Source organism: Hesperophylax consimilis, chromosome 29 (assembly GCF_061612785.1).
Source record: "Hesperophylax consimilis isolate HC1 chromosome 29, BYU_Hcon_1.0, whole genome shotgun sequence".
Taxonomy (NCBI): domain Eukaryota; kingdom Metazoa; phylum Arthropoda; class Insecta; order Trichoptera; family Limnephilidae; genus Hesperophylax; species Hesperophylax consimilis.
In genome coordinates this window covers 8,737,384-8,764,186 of record NC_142864.1, presented here as the reverse complement: position 1 = coordinate 8,764,186, position 26,803 = coordinate 8,737,384, and the positions used below count along the sequence as shown (strand labels likewise).

Genomic DNA, 26,803 nt, shown 5'->3' with positions numbered 1-26,803 from the left:
CAAATCACTTGGGGTGACTTACGGCAGATGTGTTTGCTATCCAATAAATGGTTTCGGGGCGGCGTTAATCAAACCTGCCTCGCAAATTTAAATAAATAAATTCTTTATTCCAGGATGTGGGGAGGTTAGTGCTATCCCACACATCCCATAGAGGATATAAATACAGATAGTATTTACATATAGCAAAATAAATAAAAAGAGATTAAAAAAAAAAAAAATTAAATTGAAAATGAAAGTAAATTCAAGCAAGGAAGCACGGGAATCCATCGGATCTAAGATTGTGGGAGCAAGTATCTTTCTCCAATGGTCTTCAATGCTTGATCCTGAAGTCAGACGGGATTCTATGATAAGAATGTTTCTGGAATGGTTTATCCTTTCCCTCAGTCCTGCAATCCTGGTTCTTAACAGAGCTGTAAATCCTGGAACTCGCCCTTCTGTAAACATAGAGGAGGCACTGCAGTGCCTGGGGAGTCCGAACATCAATCGGTAAGCGTTGTTATATTGCACCCGAAGCCTTTCCATTGTTCTTTTCTTAAAATTAGCCCAGAGCTCGCATGTGTACAGGGTGGTGCAAAAGACTAAGAAGAGCGTCCTTTTCACTCGTGGACTACAGAGCCGAAATCTTCTACTGAGCATGTTACATTTTATACTCAGTACACGCCTCTGCCTGTCAATATCTTCATCATCTGTTAACTTGTTGTTGATGACATGACATTTAAGCTTCTTTCTCTATCTAAAAATCTCTCGTCTCAGTGTAGACACGGGTGACTTGTAGATTCCCCTGTCTTAACCTTTCCGGGAGTAAGTTACGTAATGCTGGCCGTGCTCTGGGGAGTGAGTTTTTTTTTAATAATTTTTTTTTTTTTCATTAAATGTATGCTTTATGTAAAATAAATAACAGCCGATATCTCTGTCGATAATGATGTAAAATTAGTGTAAAGGGACATGAATGACATTGATGGCAATACGATGCATATTTACAGAATATGCATCGAATATGAATATGCGACGCCTGTCGTCCATAGCCGTCCATACTCCTTTGGCAAAAGTGTGTACCGTCGTTCATTAGCGTCCATACTCCCGGAAAGGTTAAACACAATGATGTCGTTTGGAAATGCTGTTTAATTCTTAATGTAACGTGCTCTAAATTTCTTGAGATGTCCAATCGAATAACACGCCAAATGCATATCCTCCCATAATTATTACTAATTTTAATAAATTCAAATGCGTCAATTTTATTTATAAAGAGCAAACTGTTTATCATTTATTGTGGTAAGATGGATGTCAGAGTGTGGTTGCAGCATTCTGCGAAATCATTTATTCCAGCTTAAGGAGTTCCCTTAGTTTTTAATGTAATTCATATACATTAAATCATTTCCTTTCGGTTTAAATGTTAAATTTCAAACCACCCACATCGACTGTACCTATATTATCTCCATATATAGTTAGTAGATCATTGAAGAACTGTATTATATATTTGTACAGCGCCCTTGAGGTGATTTTGCACAAAAACGGCGCTATGTAAATCATCCAAATATTATTATTATTATACACGGTGTCCGGAAACTCGTAGTACAAGCGGGAAACTGGAGAATCTACACCACATGGGGAACCCAAAAAAACATAAAGTTTTTTGATTTGAGCATTTTCAAAAAAAAAAAAAACCAAAAAAAAATATTTTTCGGCTATTTTAGGGTTAAAGTTTTTTCTGGTGTTTAGGGTTGAATAACAGATGTTTTAACCCTGCAGAGCAGAAATATTTTATGATTACACCGGGTTAAATGAAGGATGATTTCAAAATAATGCTTCAAATCCGAGTTTCTTCATTTGTTTTACTTTCAAATAGTTTTAATTAGTTGGGTACTTTGATCTTCAGTAATAATTTATAAGAATTTGATTAAAAAAAAAAAAAAAAAAAATCAACTTCAAACTCGATTTACTCGATAACGAAAGCTCAAATAAAAAAAAAATATACTACAAAATCGACTCCAAATGTGATGTAGATTCACCAGTTTCCCGCTTGTACTACGAGTTTCCGGACACCCTGTATATCTAATATGTTAGGTATAAAAAATATTGATTATTTCATTTCGGGAGAATAAAAGTAATTGTAGTTTATAAATTTGAAATAGCTCTCCTGAAAAGTTTTTGTTTTTAATTGTACTTTTTATGCATAGCATTAGGGTAGAGCCGCATTACTCCATATGCGTCATGGCTTGGCCTTTTTCAGCATATCGCAGGTACAATAACCTACAATAAAAATAAAGGGCTACTGTTTCCCAATTAGATTCTAATAATAAAAATAATAATATTTTTATGATTTGTATTACGCCATTTTTGAGTAAAATGACCTCAGGGGCACAATTTCCCATATTAAATTTAATCTTGATGAGTTGAACTGGTTTTAAGTTATTTTGTTTTGTCATTTGAGCACGCCCTATATGCGACAGCGCACTAGCGCAGTTTCGCAACAAACATTCTTAAATCACAATCTCGTCTTGAAAAAACGTTTATCGAGTAATAATTAAAAAATTAAAAAGAAGCTAGTAAAATAAATAAGGCACCAAAAGTGCAAAACATTTCTTTTTAGTCGGAGAATTGTAACTCGTTTGGGTGTACCTTTTTATGAAATCATTCCAAATTGAAACGGAACAAAATAAATAGTTAAACCATTAATAAAAACATGGAAAATCGATGTAATTACTAAAAAGAATGTAATATTGTTATGGTAGCTTGAATTTTTTGCCTTTTATGTATATACTTTTTTACTCAGAGCCTTCTATTGAAAATTCGTTCGACTCAAAAAGTCACTTTCAAATTCGCTACTCGACATAAAAAAATATTTCAACTAACGTCAGAAATGAGAACTACAAATAAGTTCAAAGTAAGGTTATCGGTTTGTGAAGAGTTTTTATGAATATGTTGTTAGTTCAAAATCACATCGCTAAGTGAATTTGCTCAAAGTTGCGAGTCCACAACTATGCCCCGCCTTCAATAATCTCCTTAATATTTTAAGTTGCACTTCTAGCGACAAGAATGATAACTAAAAATACTTTTTGTAATTATTTTTTTGACTTGCTAGTAATTGTGTTAGTTATCATTTATTCCGCTAGGTGGTAGTGACCGAAAATTGGGTGCGATAGTTGTATAGGAGTTTTACTTACTAACATTTCAACCGCTTAGAATCACAAAGTTTTATTTGATACAATAATGTCATGCAATAATAAGTTCTAAAAATTGTGAGTGTAGTGTTAATTATCGCATGATATTGCGATGTCATTTGGGATCATATCACTCCAAGAGGTTCTTTGTCGTTCGTCAGGGAATCTTTTTGAGTTTTCGAATCAGTCAGTAAGTCGATTTGTCTCGTGGTTCATGTCCGTCGGCGCGCCGCTCTGCGTCTGTATCTTATCAGTTGTAATAAAATAATTTAGCCGGTTAATACTATCACTCCATATCTCCGCAATACAATTATATAGTGCCGATCGATTCGCGGAATACTGTGAATAAGTTTTATAAACCCATCGCGTGGTAAACGTTTTGTAAAGTTTGGTGCAAAGTTGGATGTAAACATACTAAACATGGCAGACCCTTCCAAACTTACTATTGAAGAAACAGCTGAAATCAAGGAGCAATTCGCAACGGTAGGTGCAATTATATCTTGCAATCATTGCACAATATGTCCACGGCATTTTTGTGCATCGGTTAAAGTCCGTCAAGCTTGTATTTTTCGCGCAAATCGGCAAAACATGGCATCGTCAAAAACACGTCGGAATTTTTCGAGTTTTTGACGTCCGTGTTTTTTTTGCGTACCGCCGATAGCTCCGTTGTAACCTCTCCCCTTTTTGCACAAAATACAGGTCAACGCAGCACAATTGCAATAAATTAAGACAATATATCACTGAGCTGTTTTAACCTCTCATTATTTCCCATCAAAAATATAAGTTACATTTTACAATGGGGTTCACATTGGCAGAAAAATATAGGTTTGCCGCTGATAGCTTCGTCATAACCTCTCCCTTTTTTGCATAAACGGCACATGCACCAAAAAGAGAGGTTACAACGGAGCTGTCGGTGGCAGGACAATGTACAAAATATCGATTCGCTGCGTTTCAAGGAGCACTATCCTGCCGCAAAGATCTCCGTTCTTACCTCTCTGTCACAAGCGTCGCTTATGCCATAAAAGGAGAGATTATAATGGAGATATCAACAGCGACACTAAATCTTATAAAGATAAAATTCAACAAATTTATCCTTTGCCTATTTCAACATTAAAATATAGTGCTTGTTATCTTTGATGTTTCCTCTGAGCAGATAATATAGATAAACCTCTCGACTTGTAGGCCCCTAGTCAATGAAATTTATTAAAAAAATTATGACATTTGAAAAATAGTTCAATCAATTTCACTAGAGTAAAGTCATGGCTTGAAACAAAAATTGACCTTACTTCGGGCGTACAGACAAACCCACAATACACTTCTATGAGTTTATATTATCTTCAGTCAGTGGTGTTTCTTTATTTGTTTTCTCTGGTGGGAGTGAGTGTCTGAAATGTTATTATGTCCATTAAAAAAATATCATTGGAAGTAAGGTCAAATTGAGCTTACTTCGGACAAGCACACAACACACTTTATCTATATATCTTAGGTGGTGTCTCTTTATTTGTTTTCTCGGGTAGGAGTGGCAGAATGTTACGAAAGTGTTTTGAGGAGAAGTTGTTTGTTGTCGTGTGGTTTGGTTTCGTTGGAGTAGTTGTCACTTTCGTGTGGTTATTTCGCAATATTTACCGTTCGCCGTTTTGTATTTTGATGCTTTATAAGGTTTCCTTCTTGCGCATTCGAAACGACCAGTGTTGTAACGATTTGATGGCTCTGGGCAAAATAAATGTCTAACCCAAAATATAAACTATTTTTCTGGAATTATTTTATATGAATTATACACATTTTTAAATGGTGTGATTGGGGATTGAAACTTCCTCCACAGGGATTGTAGTGAACCGCGCTAACATCTGAGCCAAATTCCATTTGGGTAGGACCGATATTTATTTCGTATATTAACTTTTGTAATGTCATCAAATTTCAGAGAAATGTTTAAATTTCCGTGTGTTTGCGTGATTGCCATCAAAAGTTGATAGAATGCATTTTCATCGACGACGAGTCTATTTGCCGAGTTACAGTTCGATCGGATCTCAGGAAGTGGATTAATTTCAACTTCCAAAATAACAAAATCGAAATTCAAATAGGTGTATTTAAAAATAGCCGTCACGGGACACCTGGGAGATGTGTAACATCGGCATTGATTTTTCTATAAGGAAGTTAAAATGAAAGTAAACAAGTCTTTATATATTTTTATTATAAATCAATTTTTAAAATATTCACAACGCAATAACAATAACCCATTAACAATTTTAGTGAGAATAGAAGCAAACATGTCGCACAGAGTTTTGGTGGCTGGCCGAATGAAGCCTTTGGTAAAGTCATGTTATGAAGTTCTGGTACGTCACCAGTTGTCCCCTCAGCTCCTCCAAAGGATAACACTGAGTTTTAGGACACCCTGTATGTGAAATACTTAGCCATACTTGTCCCGTTTAAATATTTCCTCTTGTGGCCGGCTGCAAAGTTAACCGTGTCGAGCTACGCATTCCGTCTGCAATAATGCAATGTTGTCACTCGTAATAATATAATAAGTAAGCAGGGTTTTATATTTAAATATATATACATAAAAAGAGCGCCACACACTAACTTGATGTGTCATCGCAAAGGAATTTATTGCTCGACCACAATAGTTTCAATGTTTTTCATCTGAACGTAAGAGTTTTTTCCACTACAGCTGTACTTGATTATCTATACAGTCTTATTTTAATGATAAAATGATGTTTGTTATATAAGTTATAAGTCAACATATTTCACATTTTAGTGGGGATTTAGTACTAACTTTACTACAAAAATAACTATGTTTTTTTCAGGTGGAAAAAATGTAATAAGAAATAATTGTTGAATGACAAAATACTAGTGTTTGACTGGTTTGGAATAAGCCGACGTAGCTTGATGGTTATAGCAGCTGATTGCTTGAAGCTGCGGGTTCAATTCCAGTTGGCGGCATTTATTCTTTCTCGGGAGATTTTTCAATTTGTATGGGTATTTCAGGCGAATAATTATCTCTAAATAGTATAAAATAATTTCGCTATCCGCGTCTGTCTGTTTGTGCGATTAGTTCTTCTAAACTACGCAACGGATTTGATAGGGTTTTCATTAATTTTTTTCCATGCCTATAACATACTAAATAACAGAACAAAACGTGTTTTTAATAATTTTCGGAGCTTACTTTGCGATTTGTTTCTATCGAGGGAATTATATATAATTAACGTTTTGGCATAACAAATGTATAGATATTATCTTCAAAAATAACATATATATATTTTTTTTTTGAACATAAAGAGTTAAGGCGAAGCTTAATGCCAAATCACTACTTTGATTCATCTTTATAACGAATTGGTGTACATTATGAATACCAAATAATATGCTTTAGATAAATTGAAGGTTTTCCTATCGTTTCGCTTGAGTAGAATACAAATAAAAAATAAATTACTCCACAAAAAATTAAAATGTAAACTACTAAAAAAAATATTTTTTCAATAGAAATGTATGAACGCATAAAGGAAACAACTTTAAAAAATACAGTATTATAGCCAAGATTATCTGTGACAGTTTCACTTGATTAACTTTTTTGCTTTCTTATAAAATTATTAACAAAATAAATAAAAAACAGTTTTGTGCTTGAAATCGAACGTTTCTAGACTCCGTTTGTCAAGCGATTTTAATGCCTATTACCTACGATATAAGGTATACCAAGAATATACACATTTTTGGTTTGTAGCTTCCTCTTAACGAGAAACTTGTTATAAATCGGAAGAAATGCGAGGGCTTAAATAATATGTGTAAAATAACGTTATTTTGGTAATAATAATTGAGTTTTTATCATGTTATTGGAATGGAACGTAATCTTCACGAAGGTATTATTTCTTTTGAACCAATACTAAGTATTATTACCTGTATTTCAGTAAAATAATAATCTACGTTTTATCTTGCAATGTTGAGATAAGTAGTAACTTGTAGATAAAAACGGCAGCCGGTTGTGGAAGATAAAATAAAGAGATAACATTTTCTTGTTATACCAAAAACCAATAGACGATATTATTCGTTCTCAAAAATATGTAAACGATAAAAATATACATCAATGGCCTATACACCTTCGCCGCAGTGCGGTAAAATCCTTGGGTCTGGGTGCAGAGGTCGCTTTTGTGAAAAAAAAAAATTTTAATATATTTTTTTTTTTCTTTATTCATAAAATATATTTGAATACAGTTTTTTTACATGCTTTTCGACTACCACACTAGACACATGTCCGTATTATGGTAGTCGAAATTTGTGTATAATTATATTAATGTAATAGTTTTGTTTTTTAAAAATTTATTTAATAAATGTTTACATGTTACATTTTTTGACATTTTTTAACTACCATATACTAGGCTAACGCCCGTGTTGTGGTAGTTATACATGAAATAATAATAAAAATAACATAAAAGAACTAAAAAATACTATTTTATAGAAACATAAGTATGCAAGTATGAATCATACATTATTTTTTGTTTAATTTATGATTTAACTTTCTTATTCAAAATACTTAACTCTAAATTCGACTGTTGTGAACTCCTGCAACTTATAAACATACACACACCCACAGTAACAACGCGACAAAATACAATATTCTACAGCAGCACACATAAGCGTAACTACATTGCCCACTCTCCAAATTGGATTTGCATTAGCTGCTAGATGTTTAGTGACATGATCTGAAGTAGCTTTCGTAGTTTCCAATGTTTGTCATCACCTCGCCTCTCCTTTTCCACCCAATAAAAATGTTGTGAATACCGCACAAGAGACACAACTACCTGGAGCTATTAGAACTAAAGCATCCCCTATTGGGGTACGTTGTGAGGCTAAATGGAGTGAGAGAAGTTCCTGGATATCCATATTTGCTCAACAAACACTGCTAAAGTCATTTCAAGCAAGCATCTTTTCGATTCTGGATGAATGAAAAAGTTGCTTTGTTTACTATATCTGAATAACCAGGTACTTTGCAACCTTCCTCTTCCACATCTCCATTCCCCCCCTACTACTTAATAAAGTTTATTTTATTTACTACGATACTCTCAGTATTGCCCTGGTGAAGACCACCATTCAGAATTGAAACCTTGCTTGAAATGGCCTTGGTTGTGTTTAATGACCAGAGATATTCCCACCTTCCTCTTTCCCATCTCCTTCCCCTCCCCACTACCGATTGGTGAAGCCATAGTCTTACTGGCTTGAGACGGTTGGTACTCTTGTGCGGTACTGACTCACGCAAAACAGAAACATAAAACGTGATATTTATGTAATACTGAGAAGTGAAACCATAACTCGAATTGAATTACAAATTGAAATCGAAATACCCAACCAACAATGTATTATTCCCAAAACTCAAATATGACGTGTGCATTCAAATTTATTCATGCTAATTTGCTTAAATATATTTCGCACCGTGTTTAAATTTCCAAACACATTAAACACGTATGTAAAAGTTTGTTAAATAAAATATATGTTTGCTTACAAAATACATTCGTTTAAATATTAAAAAAACAATCATATTTATATTATATTAACCTATTTTAATTATTTTAATGAACATGGCTTTTATTTGAGTCTTAATTAGTTTTCGAAGAATATTACAGATTTCACGTCCTCAGCAATAGTGATAGCAATGTCGCTATCCGCGTCTGTCTGTTTGTGCGCTTAGTTCTTCTAAACTACGCAACGGATTTGGATAGCGTCTTCACTAACATTTAGAAAATTTCTTCCGGAAGGTTTGCATACACAATACATGCATATTATATTTATAAAAAGTAGAGATAAGTTAATCTTTTGTAATCAATTCGTAAAAAAATATTTTCGGGCGCTTACAATTGCTAACCCTGGCTAAACCTTAAGATATACATAACGATAATGTAGGTACTACGGAATTGTATATCTTAAAAAGGGTGACCGGATAAATAATCAAAATTATAATTCATCACATATTTAAAAAGTTATATAAAGTAATGGAAAGTGATGAAACAAATACTTTATTAACTGGGTTAAGTAGGTTAGGTTTAAAATATTTTTTTTCATCGTTTCTAATGACTTTATATCACTTTTTAAAAGTGTGTTGAATTGTCACTGTGTTAAGTTATCATGGAACCCTTAAAACGGCCTACAGAAAAGTCCGTTGTGATATACAGGGTGTATCGGCACTAACCCGACAAACTTTAACCAGCTATTCCTTAGCACATTTGGAGTAAAAAATGTTATGTGCACTTTGCTGTCCGGTAGCATTTTTTTTTCAATTAAAAACAAAAAAATTTCCACACTACATCACTGTCATTGGCATTGCTTTTCATGTTCAACAGCTGTTATAAGCAAGTATGTCGAAAAGCGTCTTCGCTCTTTCGCACACACTAAATAATAATAGTTAAAAATGAGACGAATGGTGCCGTGCCATTTCGTTGTGATTGTAAAAGTGCGCCAATATAGGTACACACGTGCATTATTCAACGGAATTCGAATAAAATATTGCCAGATGGGGTTTCAAACTTTGATAAAGGATAAAACATTGGTGACATGTGGTGAAAATATTAATAGTAAATTTTTTATCAATAAAAAATGTTACCGGACAGCAAAGTGCCCATAACATTTTTTACTCCAAATGTGCTAAGGAATAGCTGGTTAAAGTTTGTCAGGTACGTGCCGATACACCCTGTATAATACATGGATATTATATTTATAGAAAGTATAGAAAAGTTGAGCAACGCCGCGGTTAGTTGTAGAGCGTAGAATTTCATATAATTGACTTTTCGGCATAACAAATGTATAGATATTATCTTAAACAAAATAACCATTTTTTGGAACATAAAAACTTGAGTTAAAGATAAACTTGTTATAAATCGGCAAACATTGGGTAAGCGGGGGCTTAAGGGTATACTAAGAATTCATAATCTGATCTTTCGTAGATGTCTTTTTGCCAAGTTTTAGCTCTGTCGGATGTCGGGAAGTGGGTTAATTTCCACTTCCAAGATTAGCATTAATTTCCGATAACAAAAACGAAATTCAAATATACGTCATTGAAGAAGATAATACCAACAAATCTAAAAGAAGTATGAAACATAACAAGACACAGAAAATAAAAAAAGATAACGGTCACAACTAGGAATCGAACCCAGGATCTCTCTCTCTCTCTCTTACCGAGACAGTGTCTTAGCCACTCGACAATTGAGACCTAATTATTAACACATTTCTTTGCGGGAAACGAGAAAACTCGTCATACGCCTTTTTTACAGTAAGACGCGGGAGACGAGTTTACTCGTTTTGTTGCGCAAAGCGGTAAGAAGCGGGAAACTTGTAAACAAGGGGTTCTAAATGGGTGCGGGGTCATGTGTTTTCTATTGTCGGCGGTACCCGATCTATTTACCTGTCAATACATTGAGTTTGAAACACAACAAAATAATAAAATCGTTGTCGCGTATGTTCCGCTCACAAACTACGCAGTGAAACGCGGTACATGTGCAAGTTTTGCAATGTGCCCCTGCATAAAGGAAAGTGTTTCAAACGCTATCACACATTGAAACACTATTAGGTTATAGTTTTTTTTATATATATTGAAAATTTCTAAATAATCTTGTAATTTTGTGTTAATAAATTTCGATATGTTATTTCGATTGTGAAATACTGTTTTTTCTATGATTCCCAAGAAAGTAGAAAGTTTTGTTCATAAAAAAAGGAATTACACAAAAAATTGCTAAGTAAATAAATAGAGACATCTTTTTAAAGTAAAACACTGAAAGTTTCATAAAAAAATATCAAATAGATCATAAGATATGAATATTTTGCGGAAAGTCTAATTTTTGCGCTAAAATTAAAAAAAAAAAAACACCCGCGCTTCGTCCCCAATTTGGCGGTAAAATGCCCGACCATATAGTGTTAAGCATCATTTTTTAAATATTTTCTTCTTCTTCTTCAATGATACTTTACACTGATGGGTATAACATCACAAACGTCAAATAGATGTATTGTAGAAAAAGACTGGCCCGAAAAATACCTCGTAATGTGATAAATGATTAATGATTAATGCAAAAAGGAAACCAAATGGAAGAAAGTAAAGTTGATGCAAACACATCTAATAATGCGTGGCACAGAGCACACAGGCTTGTGTAAATAATTCATAGGATAAGCTAAGTACGCCGCAAGAAGTTAGTGTTATTATACGTGCGTGCATAAGTCGTGTAAGTGAATTTACTTTCTTTGAATCAATATTCACAACATACATATATAACCAATGGACGTTAATGGTTACTTGCACTTTTATCAGTACTCGTTCACTGAGAATAAATCGTTTTTAAAAACAAACATAATTAAGCTGTTTTATTTATTTATTGTCTTTGTGTTTAATTTGTAGAACTCCATTTCATTTTTTTTTAAATTTAATTAAAATAAAATTCAATTATATAATTATTAAGTGGACGGGAAGAGCCTTCTCAACTAGATTCAAATAACATATAAGATGTTATAACAATTAAGAGGAAGCTACGACTACAAGCCAAAAAGTGTGAATTTTTGGTATACCTTATATTGTAGGTAATAGGAATTAAAATCACTTGAAAAATGGAGTCTAGAAATGTTTTTAAAACTGGTTTTTATTTATTTTGTAAATAATTTCATAAGAGAGCAAAAAAGTTAATCAAGTGAAACTGTGACAGATAATCTTGGCTACTGTAATTTTTAAAAGTTGTTTCCTTTATGCGTTCATACATTTCTATTGAAAAAAAAAATTTAGTAGTTTACATTTATATTTTTTATTGAGTAATTTTATTTTTTTATTTGTATTCTACTCAAGCGAAACGATAGGAAAACCTTCAATTTATCTAAAGCATATTTTTTGGTATTCATAATGTACACCAATTCGTTATAAAGATTAATCAAAATAGTGATTTGGCATTAAGCTTCGCCTTAAAGCACTTTTTCAAAATTCGCAGAACATCTCTTAATGAATAATCACGTCCCACTTGACAACAGTGAACTTAAACCCTTACACATAGAAAGAAAGCGCCTTAGATTAAATTTACGTGAACAATTATAAATCAATAAAAGAACCAATGACCCTTATATAGAATTAATTAATAAAGTAAGGAAAATTATTTATTCCCCGCTTCTAACACAAAACCTAAACAATTATGTGGGGAAAACAGACTTATAAATTACCCCCACAGAAAATGAAATCTACTGTCACAATTATTATTGGATTTGAAGAAATGAAAGATTACAGATGTAGCGTAAATCGAAGTTCTTTTTCAAACAATCGAGTCATACTTCTCTGCCAGAAGACTCCTGTATAAATAGCTATCAAATGTCATATCATTAACGTCACATTATTTATTTTATAACTAACCGTCGCGTCATTATTGTGGTAGTTTATCTGTGACAACGATAAATATACATAAATAAATCACCTCACCCAACGTTTACCATTAATTTACAAGCTATTGTATAAATAATATTTCTGGAAATTGTATATCTACGTATTTTGCTTCAACGGTAATAACATTATTGCAAAACGTTGGGCGTTTTGCTAAACCGCAAATTCTACAACATGTTTGTTTTGATAAGAATGTTTCAAGCCATTTTCAAGACTTGTGGTTTATTCTAATTTCGTCATTTTGTAATAGGTTGAAAGAAAAACAAGTATTCCCATCATTTAAACGTTTTTACCCGAAGCCATTGCGACAAAGGCTCGACCGAACTTTTCTTAAGGCCCCGTAGTAAGCGTTCAAAGATGGTTTGAAAGGAAGATATGTAAATACGAATGTTAGAATGAGCGCGCTAATATTAAAAAACGATAATAATTAAGGCGATACACTACGTCGTGTAATATTTTAAATTGAGCCGCTATCAATAACAACCTTTACGTAGATGGCGATAAGGTTTAAATTCCCGCTTAACACCATCCGCCTGTTTTGATTTATGCAAGAAAAAAATATGGCCAAAAAGTGCTTTTTATTTTATTTTGTGGATGTTCAGGCATAAATATTAAAAAAAAATTCGATCATTTTATAAATAACTTAATTTACCACATAATACAATAAAATCATAACCTAAAATGGGTTCGTAAGTAGGAGATTTCGAACTTTAAAGCAGTTTTCATAGGCCTTATACATTTTTTTCTGAGCTTATAAAAAGACTTATCTAAAAAATACTCGATTATTTCAAAGGCCAAGATGTATTCTACTCGCAGTATTTAATTAAAGCATCTGAAACATTTATAGGCGACCAAATTTTCAAACCAAAAACACATGATTTTGTATTACTACGTATGGCATCGCCTTAATTTAAAAACAACATCAAAAGGAAGTTAAAAACTCTACGTAGACTATAGCTAGTATTTTTAAATATTTACGTAGAATTCACCCACCTCATGTGATATTTACACCTTGAAATGTGTAGTTATATTTTCACTTTTTTTATCTCGAGTGTGGATATTGTTTATGGTTTGGTCTGCACACAGGATATTAACCCACAAACTAATTATTTACATTTTACTAATGGTCGAGTTTATTTATAAGCATTTGTGCGTCTTGCTGTTTTTCGCCTTCCTACCGCAGTTTGGCTATAATTAATGATATTAATTTTATCATCATCATGGGATATCCCTCGTGTATGAGAAGATCTTACTGTGAGTTTTATTTTTGATGCAATACCGCACGAAAATGCAAACTCTCCGGGTCTGTGGAACTATGGCATTCCCGTTTGAGGAATTTTGTCAGACCGAAGGAAGTATCTGTGTATTCGGATCTAATCGCGAAAAATAGCTTAGCGATCCTTTTCATATATTGAATAATCTTAACAAACGGAATGCAATATTTAGAGCACAGACGTCAGGTGAGAATGCTATCTTTGTTCTACCGGTATTTTTATGGAAGATGCTCCGAGAAACTAGTGTCATTAATCGCCACCGAACATTTGAACACATTAATATTTGTAATTTCAGATTTGATTTCAACAGCTCGGGTGTCTTAAAAATACAGGTTCACTCCTTCCTTTCCACAAAAAGACCCTACACAGCATCCACAAAGATGACATAGGCCCCGAGGGAAATTACTTTCCTTATTATAAAAAAAATTTGTGGAGTTAATGTTAATAAAAAAATTCAAGCAACATTTTGAAAATCTGGTTTTTATTACTCACATTTATTTAATCTCCCCGGATCCTATGGAACTGTGTGATCCACATTTGGTAAATTTGAAAAGGAAGGAAAAGGAGAATGCTAAGATTGTGAAGTACCTGCCTCTCCAGATCTGGTCACTAAGCATAGCAAAAGCCGTTTACGGCATGTTTCTGAGAGAGGTGCAAATTTACAATATTTTAGCCCAGCATATACGATGGTGTTTTCTTTGCCGTCGCAGGGTTTTGAATCAATACAAATTTATTTTCGAAATTATAAATAACCATGTAGAATCTTCTCTCTTGGCCACAATCAAAATCAATAACAAGCACCGTCTACAAATAAACCCCGAAACTTTCCATATTCCTTTCCAAAGAACTAACTTAACCTTCTCCCAACCCTTTTTGCGATTGTGTCGACTATTATAACGTCGTTCACTGAGTGACAAGATTTTGGAAGTATTTAACGGTAGCCACCAGAACTTAAATTTCTCGTATCTCTTGTTTTCACAAGACTTCACTTGACCCAAACTTTACCGTCTCTTGTTTTTTGTTGTTGTCGTTCTATATACTTATTGTTGTATTCTTACATATTGTTGTACCTGCACCGTTATAGAACGGTTTGCATTTATTCTTTGTCATTTCTTTTTATTTTTTTTTATGTTGACCCTCTATCTGTTCTATACACAGAAGACACGAACACTTAACCGTTCTGCCACGTACCTCCATAACATATATCTATCCATTTTTTGAATAACCCTTTTCTACTATCGAATGTTTAAATATTTCGAAAAGACTTTCGAGGTCTTAATCCGATAATGATCCAACATCAAATTGTGATTACATTACATCATCACAGCACAAGCAGTAGGCAGAATAATGAACTACAGACACTCAGACGAGTATCATTATGTATGTACTTAGTCTGCGTGTATGAATCAACTTCAACAGATATGGTTCGAATCTCTGTAGCGGAAAAGAACATACTGAACACAGACAGGACATTACTTATCATTATATCTATTTGCAGTTTCCACTGATGAAAGAACTATTTAATCACAATTGGATAATTTTTACAGCACTGTTTTTGTGAAAAAATTCACAATCGTGCGTAAGTATGATTAGCTTATTTTTATTTTTGTTTTGAATAATGAGTGTTGCTTCAGACAATATCATTAATAAACAATAAAAATAATAGTGGTCCCAGAATAGATCCTTGTGGGGCTCCAGAAAACACTAAATATAACAAACTGTCCCTAGTAATTATTATATATATTATTATTTTTATAAGTACCATCTTCAATTTTAAAACTGGTTTCTGATCTATTATTTTCTTATATGTTATATACATTTAAATGCAACTTTATATCTACCATGTATTATGTTAATTTTTTTTATTTGTAATCTAAACATTAATTAACTCTTGTTGTCTCTGTATCATGCAGTAAATCAAGTAAAATATAAAAGCTCGTCAGGGCGTTTATAATTCATAAATTAAATAAATAAATTATATACACACAAACAGTAACATAATGGTAATGTAACCAGAATAACATGGATTATTTGCACGTTTCTTGAAACCTTCAAGGTTTATGTTGATATCAAGACAGATATTATTTAGCAATTTCCCCCCTTATTCTGCTGTGCTGAGCCAGCACGTCTGTTCACACCAGATCGTGGTCCCGCCCCTGGCAATACAACTTGGAGCATTCCAGGAGGTATGGACTATCTATCAAATATATCTATTAATTTTATACGCCATAGGTACTGCAGGGCCCCCACTTCTACGGAGACTTTGGTAATTGTCAGTATAGTAATGATGAAAGATTATAGCCATGTTTGGTGACCAGATCTGAATAGGCAGGTATTTCCCAATCTTCCTCTGCCTCATCTAAGAAAAGTTTCTTGAAATCGTCTCTCTCCTATCCGAAACTAGCAGTTCTTCTCAAGTCGTCTTACCTGTAGGCCTTCTTGAAATGTTTCTTGAAATCGTCTCTCTCCTATCCGAAACTAGCAGTTCTTCTCAAGTCGTCTTACCTGTAGGCCTTCTTGAAATGTTTCTTGAAATCGTCTCTCACCTATCCGAAACTAGCAGTTCTTCTCAAGTCGTCTTACCTGTAGGCCTTCTTGAAATGTTTCTTGAAATCGTCTCTCTCCTATCCGAAACTAGCAGTTCTTCTCAAGTCGTCTTACCTGTAGGCCTTCTTGAAATGTTTCTTGAAATCGTCTCTCACCTATCCGAAACTAGCAGTTCTTCTCAAGTCGTCAACTCTAAGTACCTGTAGGCCTTCTACTCTGCTCCTCTTTCCCAGCCAAGTAAATGGACAAATGATAGAGTTTTTTTTGCCTTTGTTATATTCTGCTCCTGTCGTCATCGTTTATGGTCACTCTCCACGTTTGTATGGTCGAAATGTATATCTGAAAAGCAGGATGTCACTTGAGCAGATTGCCATATCTCGTGGGTGTGTAGTGTTATAGTATCTGGTATCAACTCTGTAGTCTGTACTAGCCGTGAACTTTAAGCGCTGAGACGTACATTGTTTTTGTTACAATAATAAAATGGCTAGACTGTTAGTTTTGATTTTGACAGGCTGTTGGCTAATGTCTACACAGAAATCTGGCTAATATCAATGAAGGCTAAACTAATTAATATTTGGCTAATTTATGTAGCGCTGTTTTCGTGAAAAATCACCTCAAAGGTGCTGATATGGCTAATATCAATTTAGATAACCAACACCTCTGTCATAGGTCACCACAAGTGGTTCGCTACCTTTGGTGACTTTGATAGGTTCGTGGAGTGAGGTTTGTCCAGGTCTTGGTAGTGGATGCGCAATAACCACCAGCTGCGTGACATGCCAGATCGGGAGAGGCGGGTTGAGGGAGACCCTTTGGCCTCTCCAGCCGGACCCTCTTGACCCATTGCCTTGCACCGCAGTGGTAGGGGTGGATTCATAAGGAACCCCTGGACACACTGATCCCCAGATTCCTGTCATTTTCTTTTACTCGAAAAGACCCTCCACGCGGCATCGCTAAAGATTTTATAATAATTTCCCTGTGTAATAATAACACGGTAATTATTTTCCACAAGGCCTCCTGTGTGGAGTTAATGTAAAAATACCAAGAACAACGGGGAAAAAATACGAAAATGCGCGTTTTTGCCTTAAAATTGCTAATTTCGCGTTTTTCTCATGAAAATAGCAAAATTCGCGTTTTTCTTGCGACAATTACGAATTTCGCATAAATTCGCGTTATTGCAGACGCGAATTTTTCAGGTGTCTATATATACGTGATATATGACTCGGCTCGAGCATTCTGTAGGATCCAGTGTTTCTATTGCACCCCAAATACTTTGAATGATTGTATGTCTCTGTCAGCCTTATTGGTCGAGTCTCCGAAAGTTCTTCATAGATTGCTTTGAAATTTTGACACAATATTACATCCAAATAAGCGTGTGTTTTACCAATATCATATAGATGTCACCCGTGACAGGTAAACCGTGCTGCATATATACTATTTACTAGCTCTACCCCGCCACGCGTTTCAGTGACTCAGTATGTCTGTGCAGATAAAGAAAAAATAGCGCGTATTGCTTTTACGTCCAACAGATGGCGCTGTTTAAAAAAACACGTTTTTCCAACAGACGGCTCTGTTTATCAAAAAAGCCTTTTTTTACCTGTGACAGGTGAAATCTATATACTATAGGTATAAATAAAATAAAACACGAATTGCGTATTCGAATGCAATATTGTGTAAAAATTTCAAAGCAATCGGCGAAGAACTTTGGGAGATTTAAGATTTTTAACAAACAAATATAAAAAAAAATATTTTTGCAGTATTATTATTAAGGCGAAGCTTAATGCCAAATCACCATTTTGATTAATCTTTATAACGAATTGGTGTACATTATGAATACCAAAAAATATGCTTAATTGAAGGTTTTCCTATCGTTTCCCTTGAGTAGAATACAAATAAATAAAAATAAAATTACTCAATAAAAAATATAAATGTAAATTACTAATTTTTTTTTTCAATATAAATGTATTGACGCGTAAAGGATACAACTTTAAAAAATACAGTATTATAGCTTAGATTATCCGTGACAGTTTCACTTGATTACCTTTTTTGCTTTCTTATAAAATATTTAATATTTACAAAATAAATAAAAACCAGTTTTGTGCTTGAAATCGAACGTTTCTAGACTCCATTTGTCAAGCGATTTTAATGTCCATTGCCTACAATATAAACATTTTTGGCTTGTAGCTTCCCCTTAAAATAAGGAAAATCTACCCTTCAAAGTAGGCAAAAAATTCCAGAGAAATAAAATTTGATATTATTTTTCCCAGAAGTTAAATTTATAAACGAGTTGCTTTGTTTGTATAAAGTTTTAACCTTTAAAACGTTGGAATGCAATGTCAGCTGTTTTATTTTATTTTATAAAGATAAATAAAAAACGGTAAACAAAATAAATGTTTACAATGCGATTGCGTTGAGAGCGTGGCTTTGTGATTTATTAACTCCTTATCAATGGAAGCAAACATACTCGGAGCGTGAAATTATTTAAAAAAAAACACAAGAGTAATTATTATTTCAATGAGTTATTCCTTGTATTACTAAATCAATTTATATCAATGATTCAACTGCAATAAGAAGTGAAAACGAATATTTAGATAATATATTTAGAAAATGATGATTTTTGTATTTTTGTTATTTTTCTTTGGGGTGTTATGCCGTGTTGCGCTCTGCATTGGGGATGTTGTGAGGCTGAAGGAAAGAAGACGTGTGGGAAATACTTGGATATTCAGATCTAGTCACCAAACACAGTCAATTATTATTTTATAATGATACACTAATGTTTATAAGACAAATTATTATAAGCAATAATAAGGTCACCTGAAATATCCATTCAAATTAAAAAAATCTCCCGAGTAAAAAATTAATAGGTAATGGTAATAGGTAGTAATAGGTATTTTGTGCGATTACAAGTGCCCTTTACAAATCTAGAAATAACTACAGTTAAATTAAATACCTGCTTACAATTTAACATCTTTTAATCTGAATATTATTGCAGTTAAAATAATAATTACTATAATAATCTCAAACGGTGTCGCCGTGTTTAGATTCTGAAATTCTTCTGAGAAATTAAAATATTTGTGTATGCTCTGATTAGCTTCAGTGATTTCTGATTTCTCGTGTCGGATGTTGGAAGTATCGTGGATGCATTTATTCATTATTTCAAAATTTTGTGTTTTTGGTTTGACAATTTTTGATACTATGGCATCGCCAATCGGGATATGTTCTGAGGCTTACGGTTGTGGGGGGGAAAGAGGAAGGTGGGAGAAAACATAGCTATTAGGTGGTCTTACACCAGGGCGATACTGAGAGTATCTTGCTCTCTGGAACGTGCCGCAAGTATACTGTATATTGTTTTAAATGAATAAATTGTGAAATAAACAAATTAATCAAATAATTTTTGGCTCACGCCGGGATTTGATTCCGCGACTTTCTGCTTGTTTTTATCGTGTAATATAATTTCGTGGTTAAATGAGAACTCAGGGCAGTGGCAATTCAACACAATTTTGATATAAAGTAATTAAAAGTGATGAAAAAAAACCTATAAACCTAACCTAATGTAACCTGTTTAATCTAGATTTTTTAAATCACTATTCATGACTTAATATAACTTTGAGTATGGCGAATTGCCCTGATTGCCCGGTTTTGTTGCATAAATCGTAACAGGCGGTCGGTGTTTAGTGGCAATTTCAACCTTGTCGGTACTGGCGCAATAAGTGCGCGGTGTCGTTCGAAATTCAATGTATTGTGCGCAATTTTCTTTTGTTAGTCATCTCTGCCAGTGTCCGATTTTAGGGTTAAAAAATCTATCCACGTTAAGCCCTTCTAAACGGGATACCCAACTATCCGATATTCATGTTTCGCACTTACGTCGCAAGCGACAAGTATCCGACACTCATGTTCCGTACTTACGGAAGCAAGCAACAAGTATCCCACACTCATATTGTGTACTTACGGAAGTAAGAATATCCGACACTCGCGTTGTGTACTTACGAAAGCAAGCAAGAAGTATCCGACACTCATGATGTGTACTTCGGAAGCAAGCAACAAGTATCCGACACTCTTGTTGTGTCCTTACGGAAGCAAACAACTTGTCTCGCACTGTCCGTACGCCAATTTATTAACCAAGCATTGTTAAATTATCTAAACGTCATAACTAGAAGCTTCCATACACTCCTTCACAACCAAGCAGTTTCTGTAGCTGTCATTTTTATATCGGGTCATTCATTGTTAACTGTTTTGTTGCTACATTGATCTTAATTTCTAAAGTTGTAAAACGCGCGCATTGTTACATTTTTTTAAATTCATATATTTCATGAAACGGTTAAGCACAAATATATATTACGCAGAAGAATACAAATTTAAGGTACATGTATGAAGGTCATGAGGGCAGTTTTACTGTTTTGTAACATACGTCAAAATATAGTTGCCGAACTGTCTGCAAGTGGCGTTAAAAATGTCAGTGATCAATGCAGAATCGATAAGCAGTTGAGTCGCTCTGTTGATTGGTGCATTCTGATAGGCAGAAGTCCCCGCTTTTGGAGTATTAAAAAAGTGCATGGGATCTCCCATATGTATGCTTTTTAGGCACACATATATGTTAACCTTTTTCAATATAATGTATTAAATATAGTTCCAGTGATTTGTTTAGAAAAATGTTTGCCTAAAAATGTTTTTCGTGCTTTTAACGTGTTGAAATCGAGCATTCCTGTTGGATCGATACAGGAATGGATAATACGTATATTCTCTCAAATATATAGGTAACTACTTTTTCTAATTTCTAGGACATGCCTTGACTCGAATGACGCCATGTTTAATGTCTCGACTACGAATAATCTCGCCCGTCTAGTCGCGGCAGAGAGACAGGCGTCGCCGACGAGTTTACAACATGTCGGCAACGTGTGCCTGTATACGAACCTCCGCGCAGATATATGAGGGTAGTCGCTAAGATTTTTTGAATCTTCAAGTATCAGATATTTGCGCATCTCCGTGGAAGAAATGCCTTCTGCTTTCCACAACTCTGGGTCGTCTTAGCGCCTTCCTCTGTCATGATTTTTGATGTTTCGAATATTATTAAAGATTTAATGTTTTCAATACACGCGACATCCATCGTGTTTTACCTCAATTTAATAATATTTCTCGCTGGAGTGAATCCGAAAAGATGATTTTTAACTGAAGCAGTGAAATTTAAATCGTTTTATGAATGCATTAAACTACAGCTCAAATTGGCAACATCGCACATTCATGTTGTATGGAGCTGTTTTTAATCATCTTTGCTTTTGGAATTAACGAACAAAACGCTCTCAATTATTATCCATCGCAAAAAAACTTGGCACGATCGAGTGAACCGGTACAATTTGACTAAATCGACCGTTGGTAAAAGTATCGGATTGTCAATGGTTAAAAGATTTTGTTGTTGTTTTGTGTTTGTTTTTGTTTCACTAAATCTCTCTTCGCCATAGTGACAGAAAAATTATTGAAATTCTCACCCAACGATTCCTATACATACACATTGTATGAACTATGTTCGTTTAGTAATTTATTTATTGAATATCAACGGTATAAATATACCATACACCATAATTCATGTCACAGAATAGCAATTAACTGTGGCATTTGAACATAAAATGACGACAGAAAGTATAAAATTAATACTAGAAGGAGATGCAAGTACATACAAAATATTATCAACAAGTATGAGTAGACTTACGTTATATTAGTAATGATTTAGAAGATATAATAGTATAGCCTTCTTGTACCTAGCTTCTGTGCAGTTAAACAGATTCGCTTCATCTGCGTACCTATTACTAACTTCATGTAATCTAGGTACAAGTGAGTGTTTGAAATGCTCAATCTTGGAATTGTTACAATGAAACAGGGTTTTAAAACGAGTAGCTCTAATGGGTAGGTATATGAAATTCAATGAGGTTAATTAAATCAGGGCTGTCTACACTATCTTTTACATTTTTTAACATAAATATTAAGTCGGACATAATTCTTCGATCTGATAATTTTAATAATTGTTTCTAACGAAGTTATTATTGCTTTTGGAATGAACCAAGAAACGATCTAATTTATTACCTATCATAAAAGGACATGGCACGATTAAATGAATTCTTCAACTTTTTCTGACTAAGTTTGATCGTGTGCTTGATGTATAATATGATTATTTGTAGACTATAGACTTTTTGTGGTTTCTTTCTTCGCTTTAGTGGCGAAAACCCTTTTGTATTCACACCCATTAAACTTTGCATAGGTTTTGCAGTTTTTGTGGCCAAATTTCAATTGTGTAATGCAATTTTGTTGGATACACGTTCACATCTATTTTGGGTCAATTCAAGCTAGTCTTTTGGAGCACCTTCTACTAAAATACCGGTAGAAAAGACATAGCATTCTCATCTGACGTCGATGCTTTAAAATACAAAGACTACATTCCATCCAAGACTGAGGAATGGAGTTTTTGCATAGATTCATTTGTATTTTCAGATACCTATCTATCTATATCAGAGGTGGCTGCCAAACTCAATAGTTGAGCATTTGCTATCTATACAGGGTTAGTTGGTAATTAATGGTGTACCTACTAATTCAGTGTGATGTACGCCTACCGCTGATAGCTTCGTCGTGACCCCTCTCTCTTTCTTACGAACAACGTATGTTTATTATTTTTTCATTCTTCTCGGGGCCTATGTCATCTTTGGAGATGCTGTGTAGGGAAGGAAGGAGAAGGAAAAAGCATGAGGGGTGGATAGTAATCTGGGCGTCAGTGTGCCCAGAAATGAAGGACGTGTGAATCCATACCTCCCGGTGACATATGGCAGAGGTGTTGGTTATCCAATAAATGGTTCCCCGGGCGGCGGCACCCATACCCGCCTCCCAAATTGTACTAGAAACTTTACAACGGAGTACTCAACCCCAGAACTATATTAGTGTAAAGTTTTTGTTCGATGCTAGAGTGGCAGTTAAAATGGACTATAAAGAGGAAAATAAAAGTTCATTCGATCAGGTAAAATCACTAGATAAAAATGAGGAGAAATGAAAAGTAGACTTTACCTTGTGATGATGTTGGTTTCTTTTGAGTCCTATTAATTTTCTTGAAGATGCCATCACATGGATCACTTGTTTATAGGTGTACACCTCATACAATCAAAATTTATTTGTTTATTTATTTATCGTTTCTTTACATTGTATCTGAGTGATTACATTGTAAAGAGTGCAAGGCTGATGTAAGCGTAATGAGTAAGATTAAGAAAGGGACGCTTAATGGTTTGGGCATGTAGAGCGAATGAGCGAAAATAGGAGTGTAAGGAGGATATATGATGCAAATGCGAATGGTAGCAGAAGTCGGGGACGCCCGAGGAAGACATGGTAGACGATCAAGTGAATCAGATACTCGCGTCGGGCCATGTCAAGAGTCAGAATAATAAAGTATGTATGAGACGATGTATGAAGGTGAATGAGGCAAGAAGTGTGTGGTGTGACCGAGTTGTTTGGCGGTCCGTCTCTCTGCCTACCTTTGCGGGAAACGGCGTGATGGTTAGTTAGTTACATTGTATCTTTTTTTAAAGTTTAAATTTATAGGTGTACACCTCATACAATCACAATTTATTTATTTATCGTTTCTTTACATTTTTTTAAATTTAAAATTTTTAACCTCACTAGGACAAGCCTGTGTTGATTAATGATGCATTTCCGAAAGACGAAAATATTAAATTTGGAGAATGCAATTCACACTATTTAATGTTTTTTTTGCGAGAATAATGATACGAGCACCAAGATAAATTGCACTTTTAAGCCCCCGCATACCCAATTTATACCGATTTATAGCAAGTTTCTCCTTAACTCTAAGTTTTTATTCCAAAAATTTTTTTTCATAGATTTTTTTATTTTTTTTTTTATTAATATTTTTATTTATTTTATTAAATACAGTATAATGTTTAAATTTACATAGTAAGAACATATTTCAATAAAAATTGACATGTTTACCTTTACAAGAGTCTAAAACTCGTGTGTAAGATAATATCTATACACGGTGTCCGGAAACTCGTAGTACAAGCGGGAAACTGGAGAATCTACACCACATGGGGAACCCAAAAAAACATAAAGTTTTTTGATTTGAGCATTTTCAAAAAAAAAAAAAAACAAAAAAAAATATTTTTCGGCTATTTTAGGGTTAAAGTTTTTTCTGGTGTTTAGGGTTGAATAACAGATGTTTTAACCCTGCAGAGCAGAAATATTTTATGATTACACCGGGTTAAATGAAGGGTGATTTCAAAATAATGCTTCAAATCCGAGTTTCTTCATTTGTTTTACTTTCAAATAGTTTTAATTAGTTGGGTACTTTGATCTTCAGTAATAATTTATAAAAATTTGATTAAAAAAAAAAAAAAAAAAATCAACTTCAAACTCGATTTACTCGATAACGAAAGCTCAAATAAAAAAAATATATACTACAAAATCGACTCCAAATGTGATGTAGATTCACCAGTTTCCCGCTTTTACTACGAGTTTCCGGACACCCTGTATATTTGTTTTGCCGAAACGTTAATTATATGAAATTCCCTCGATAGAAAAAAAACGCAAAGTAAGCTCCGAAAATAATTAAAAACACGTTATGTTCTGTTATTTAATATGTTATAGGCATGAAAAAAATCACAGTGTATCTTTAAATACAACTAAAGCATTTGTCGAGAGATTTTATTCAATATTTTCGCTTAATTAGTATCGTTTTTTAATATTAGTGCCCTCCCTCTAACATATCTCCCTTTCATCTTTGAATGCTTACTACGGGGCCTTAACGATTAGTATAACAAATGACACGTGTTAAAGTTAACAATTGAATAACACTGGCGTAAGCATTCTTTCTTCCCAGATTAGACTTTTAGGACGGAGAGGAACAAAGGAGATGACAATTGGATATAGATTAATCACAAAATTGTTTCAATATGAAACAGTTTTATATATAAATTAAAAATTCTCCTGGCTGATTTTTTCTTCCAGTCTGAATTCGGCCTTGATAGGGTAAGCTTACCAGCGATCTAAAATTGTCCTTATTTGGTCTTATCAATGAAAATAATAATCATCACGCTTCACATTCTTATCGTCTGATCAAGTGATAATTGGCCGTTCTGATCGATTGGAGCGTGATAGCAATCGTTTTACCATTATTCATGATATCACGCTCTGTTGTAAATGTATATGACGTTAGTAAGTATGTACATGAAACTAAGCCACGTAACAAATAATGTTAGCCAATGAACTCAATGAATTAAATTTTATGATTATTTTGTCTTGGTGTTATCGATTAGGGCATCAAATGACCATATCCTAAAATCACGCATTTAAAACTCAAAAAGTCAAAATGAAAATAATTCTGAAAGTCCCTGTAAACGTAAGATGAAGTTTGGTGATCGCGCTTTTGGAGTATCTGGGCTTGGAATAAACTCCCTCCAGAACTAAGATCCATAATAAGTCCAACCGAATTCAGGTCTAAACTAAAAACTTACCTTTTTAAGCTGCTATACCCTTATATTAAATATACCATTCCTGAGAGAAAGTCCAGTTATATCCAATTATGTCCTAAATCCTGTATCTAAATTTCGCTAATAAACAATTAGTTAATGTTTATTTATTTACGCCCAGAGGGCTTTCACATGGTTGGTAGTATAATTTTAATTTGACAGATACTTTGAAACATAAAAAATAAGAATAAAATTACATTTGTTAAAAGTTATGCAACAAGTCATACAAAAACAAGAAACAAAAACAGAAAATTACAGCTTTTTGTAGGTTTACATGATGTGTTTAGGAGTATTGTTGAAATAAATGTATTAAATGATCCACAAAACTTGCCAAGTTGGTATTGAATATGTCAACATCACCCAAGTAATGATTTCCCATGGTGTGAAGTCGTTGTATCGGAGAGTGGGCAATGTAGTTATGCTTATGTGTGCTGCTGTAGAATATTGTATTTTGTCGTGTTGTTACTGTGGGTGTATGTATGTTAATGTTAATTAAGTGTTAATCTCAAGTGACCTACCAGGTAAGTAATAACATAGATCATTGTAGAAATGTATTATGTATATACATGTACAGCGCCCTTGAGGTGATTTTGTACAAAAACGGCGCTATAAAAATCACCAAATATTATTATTATTATTATCATGTCATTTAAACAACTCTCTTCTAAAACAATACTCTTTTACATTCATAAATACAAAACACAAGAAATAACAAAAAACCTTATAGTATATATGACCGGTCGGTGGCTGAGTTGACATCGCGTTTGGATCCCACCCTGGCGTAGTGTGTTCAATTCCTCGGCAATTCAAGTCCTCCATCACAATACAATATTTTCCGCTTAGTGTGTTGGTAATAGGAGATTTTCAATATTGTCAGGTTATTCGTAACCCAGGAATGTTTTTCTTTCTTTTAAAGAAAAAAAGTATGAT

At 33.9% G+C, this 26,803-nt stretch overlaps 1 protein-coding gene across 1 annotated transcript in view; it reads left to right on the top strand.

The window, feature by feature from the left end:
• Positions 1-3,335: 3,335 nt before the first annotated feature.
• Positions 3,336-26,803, top strand: part of Fim (plastin-2 fimbrin) — a 121,896-nt gene continuing 98,428 nt past the window's right edge. The window contains exon 1 of the mRNA XM_089649363.1: positions 3,336-3,644. Coding sequence (XP_089505489.1) covers positions 3,582-3,644 — 63 coding nt within the window. The 5' untranslated portion in view covers positions 3,336-3,581. The remainder of the gene's footprint in view (positions 3,645-26,803) is intronic.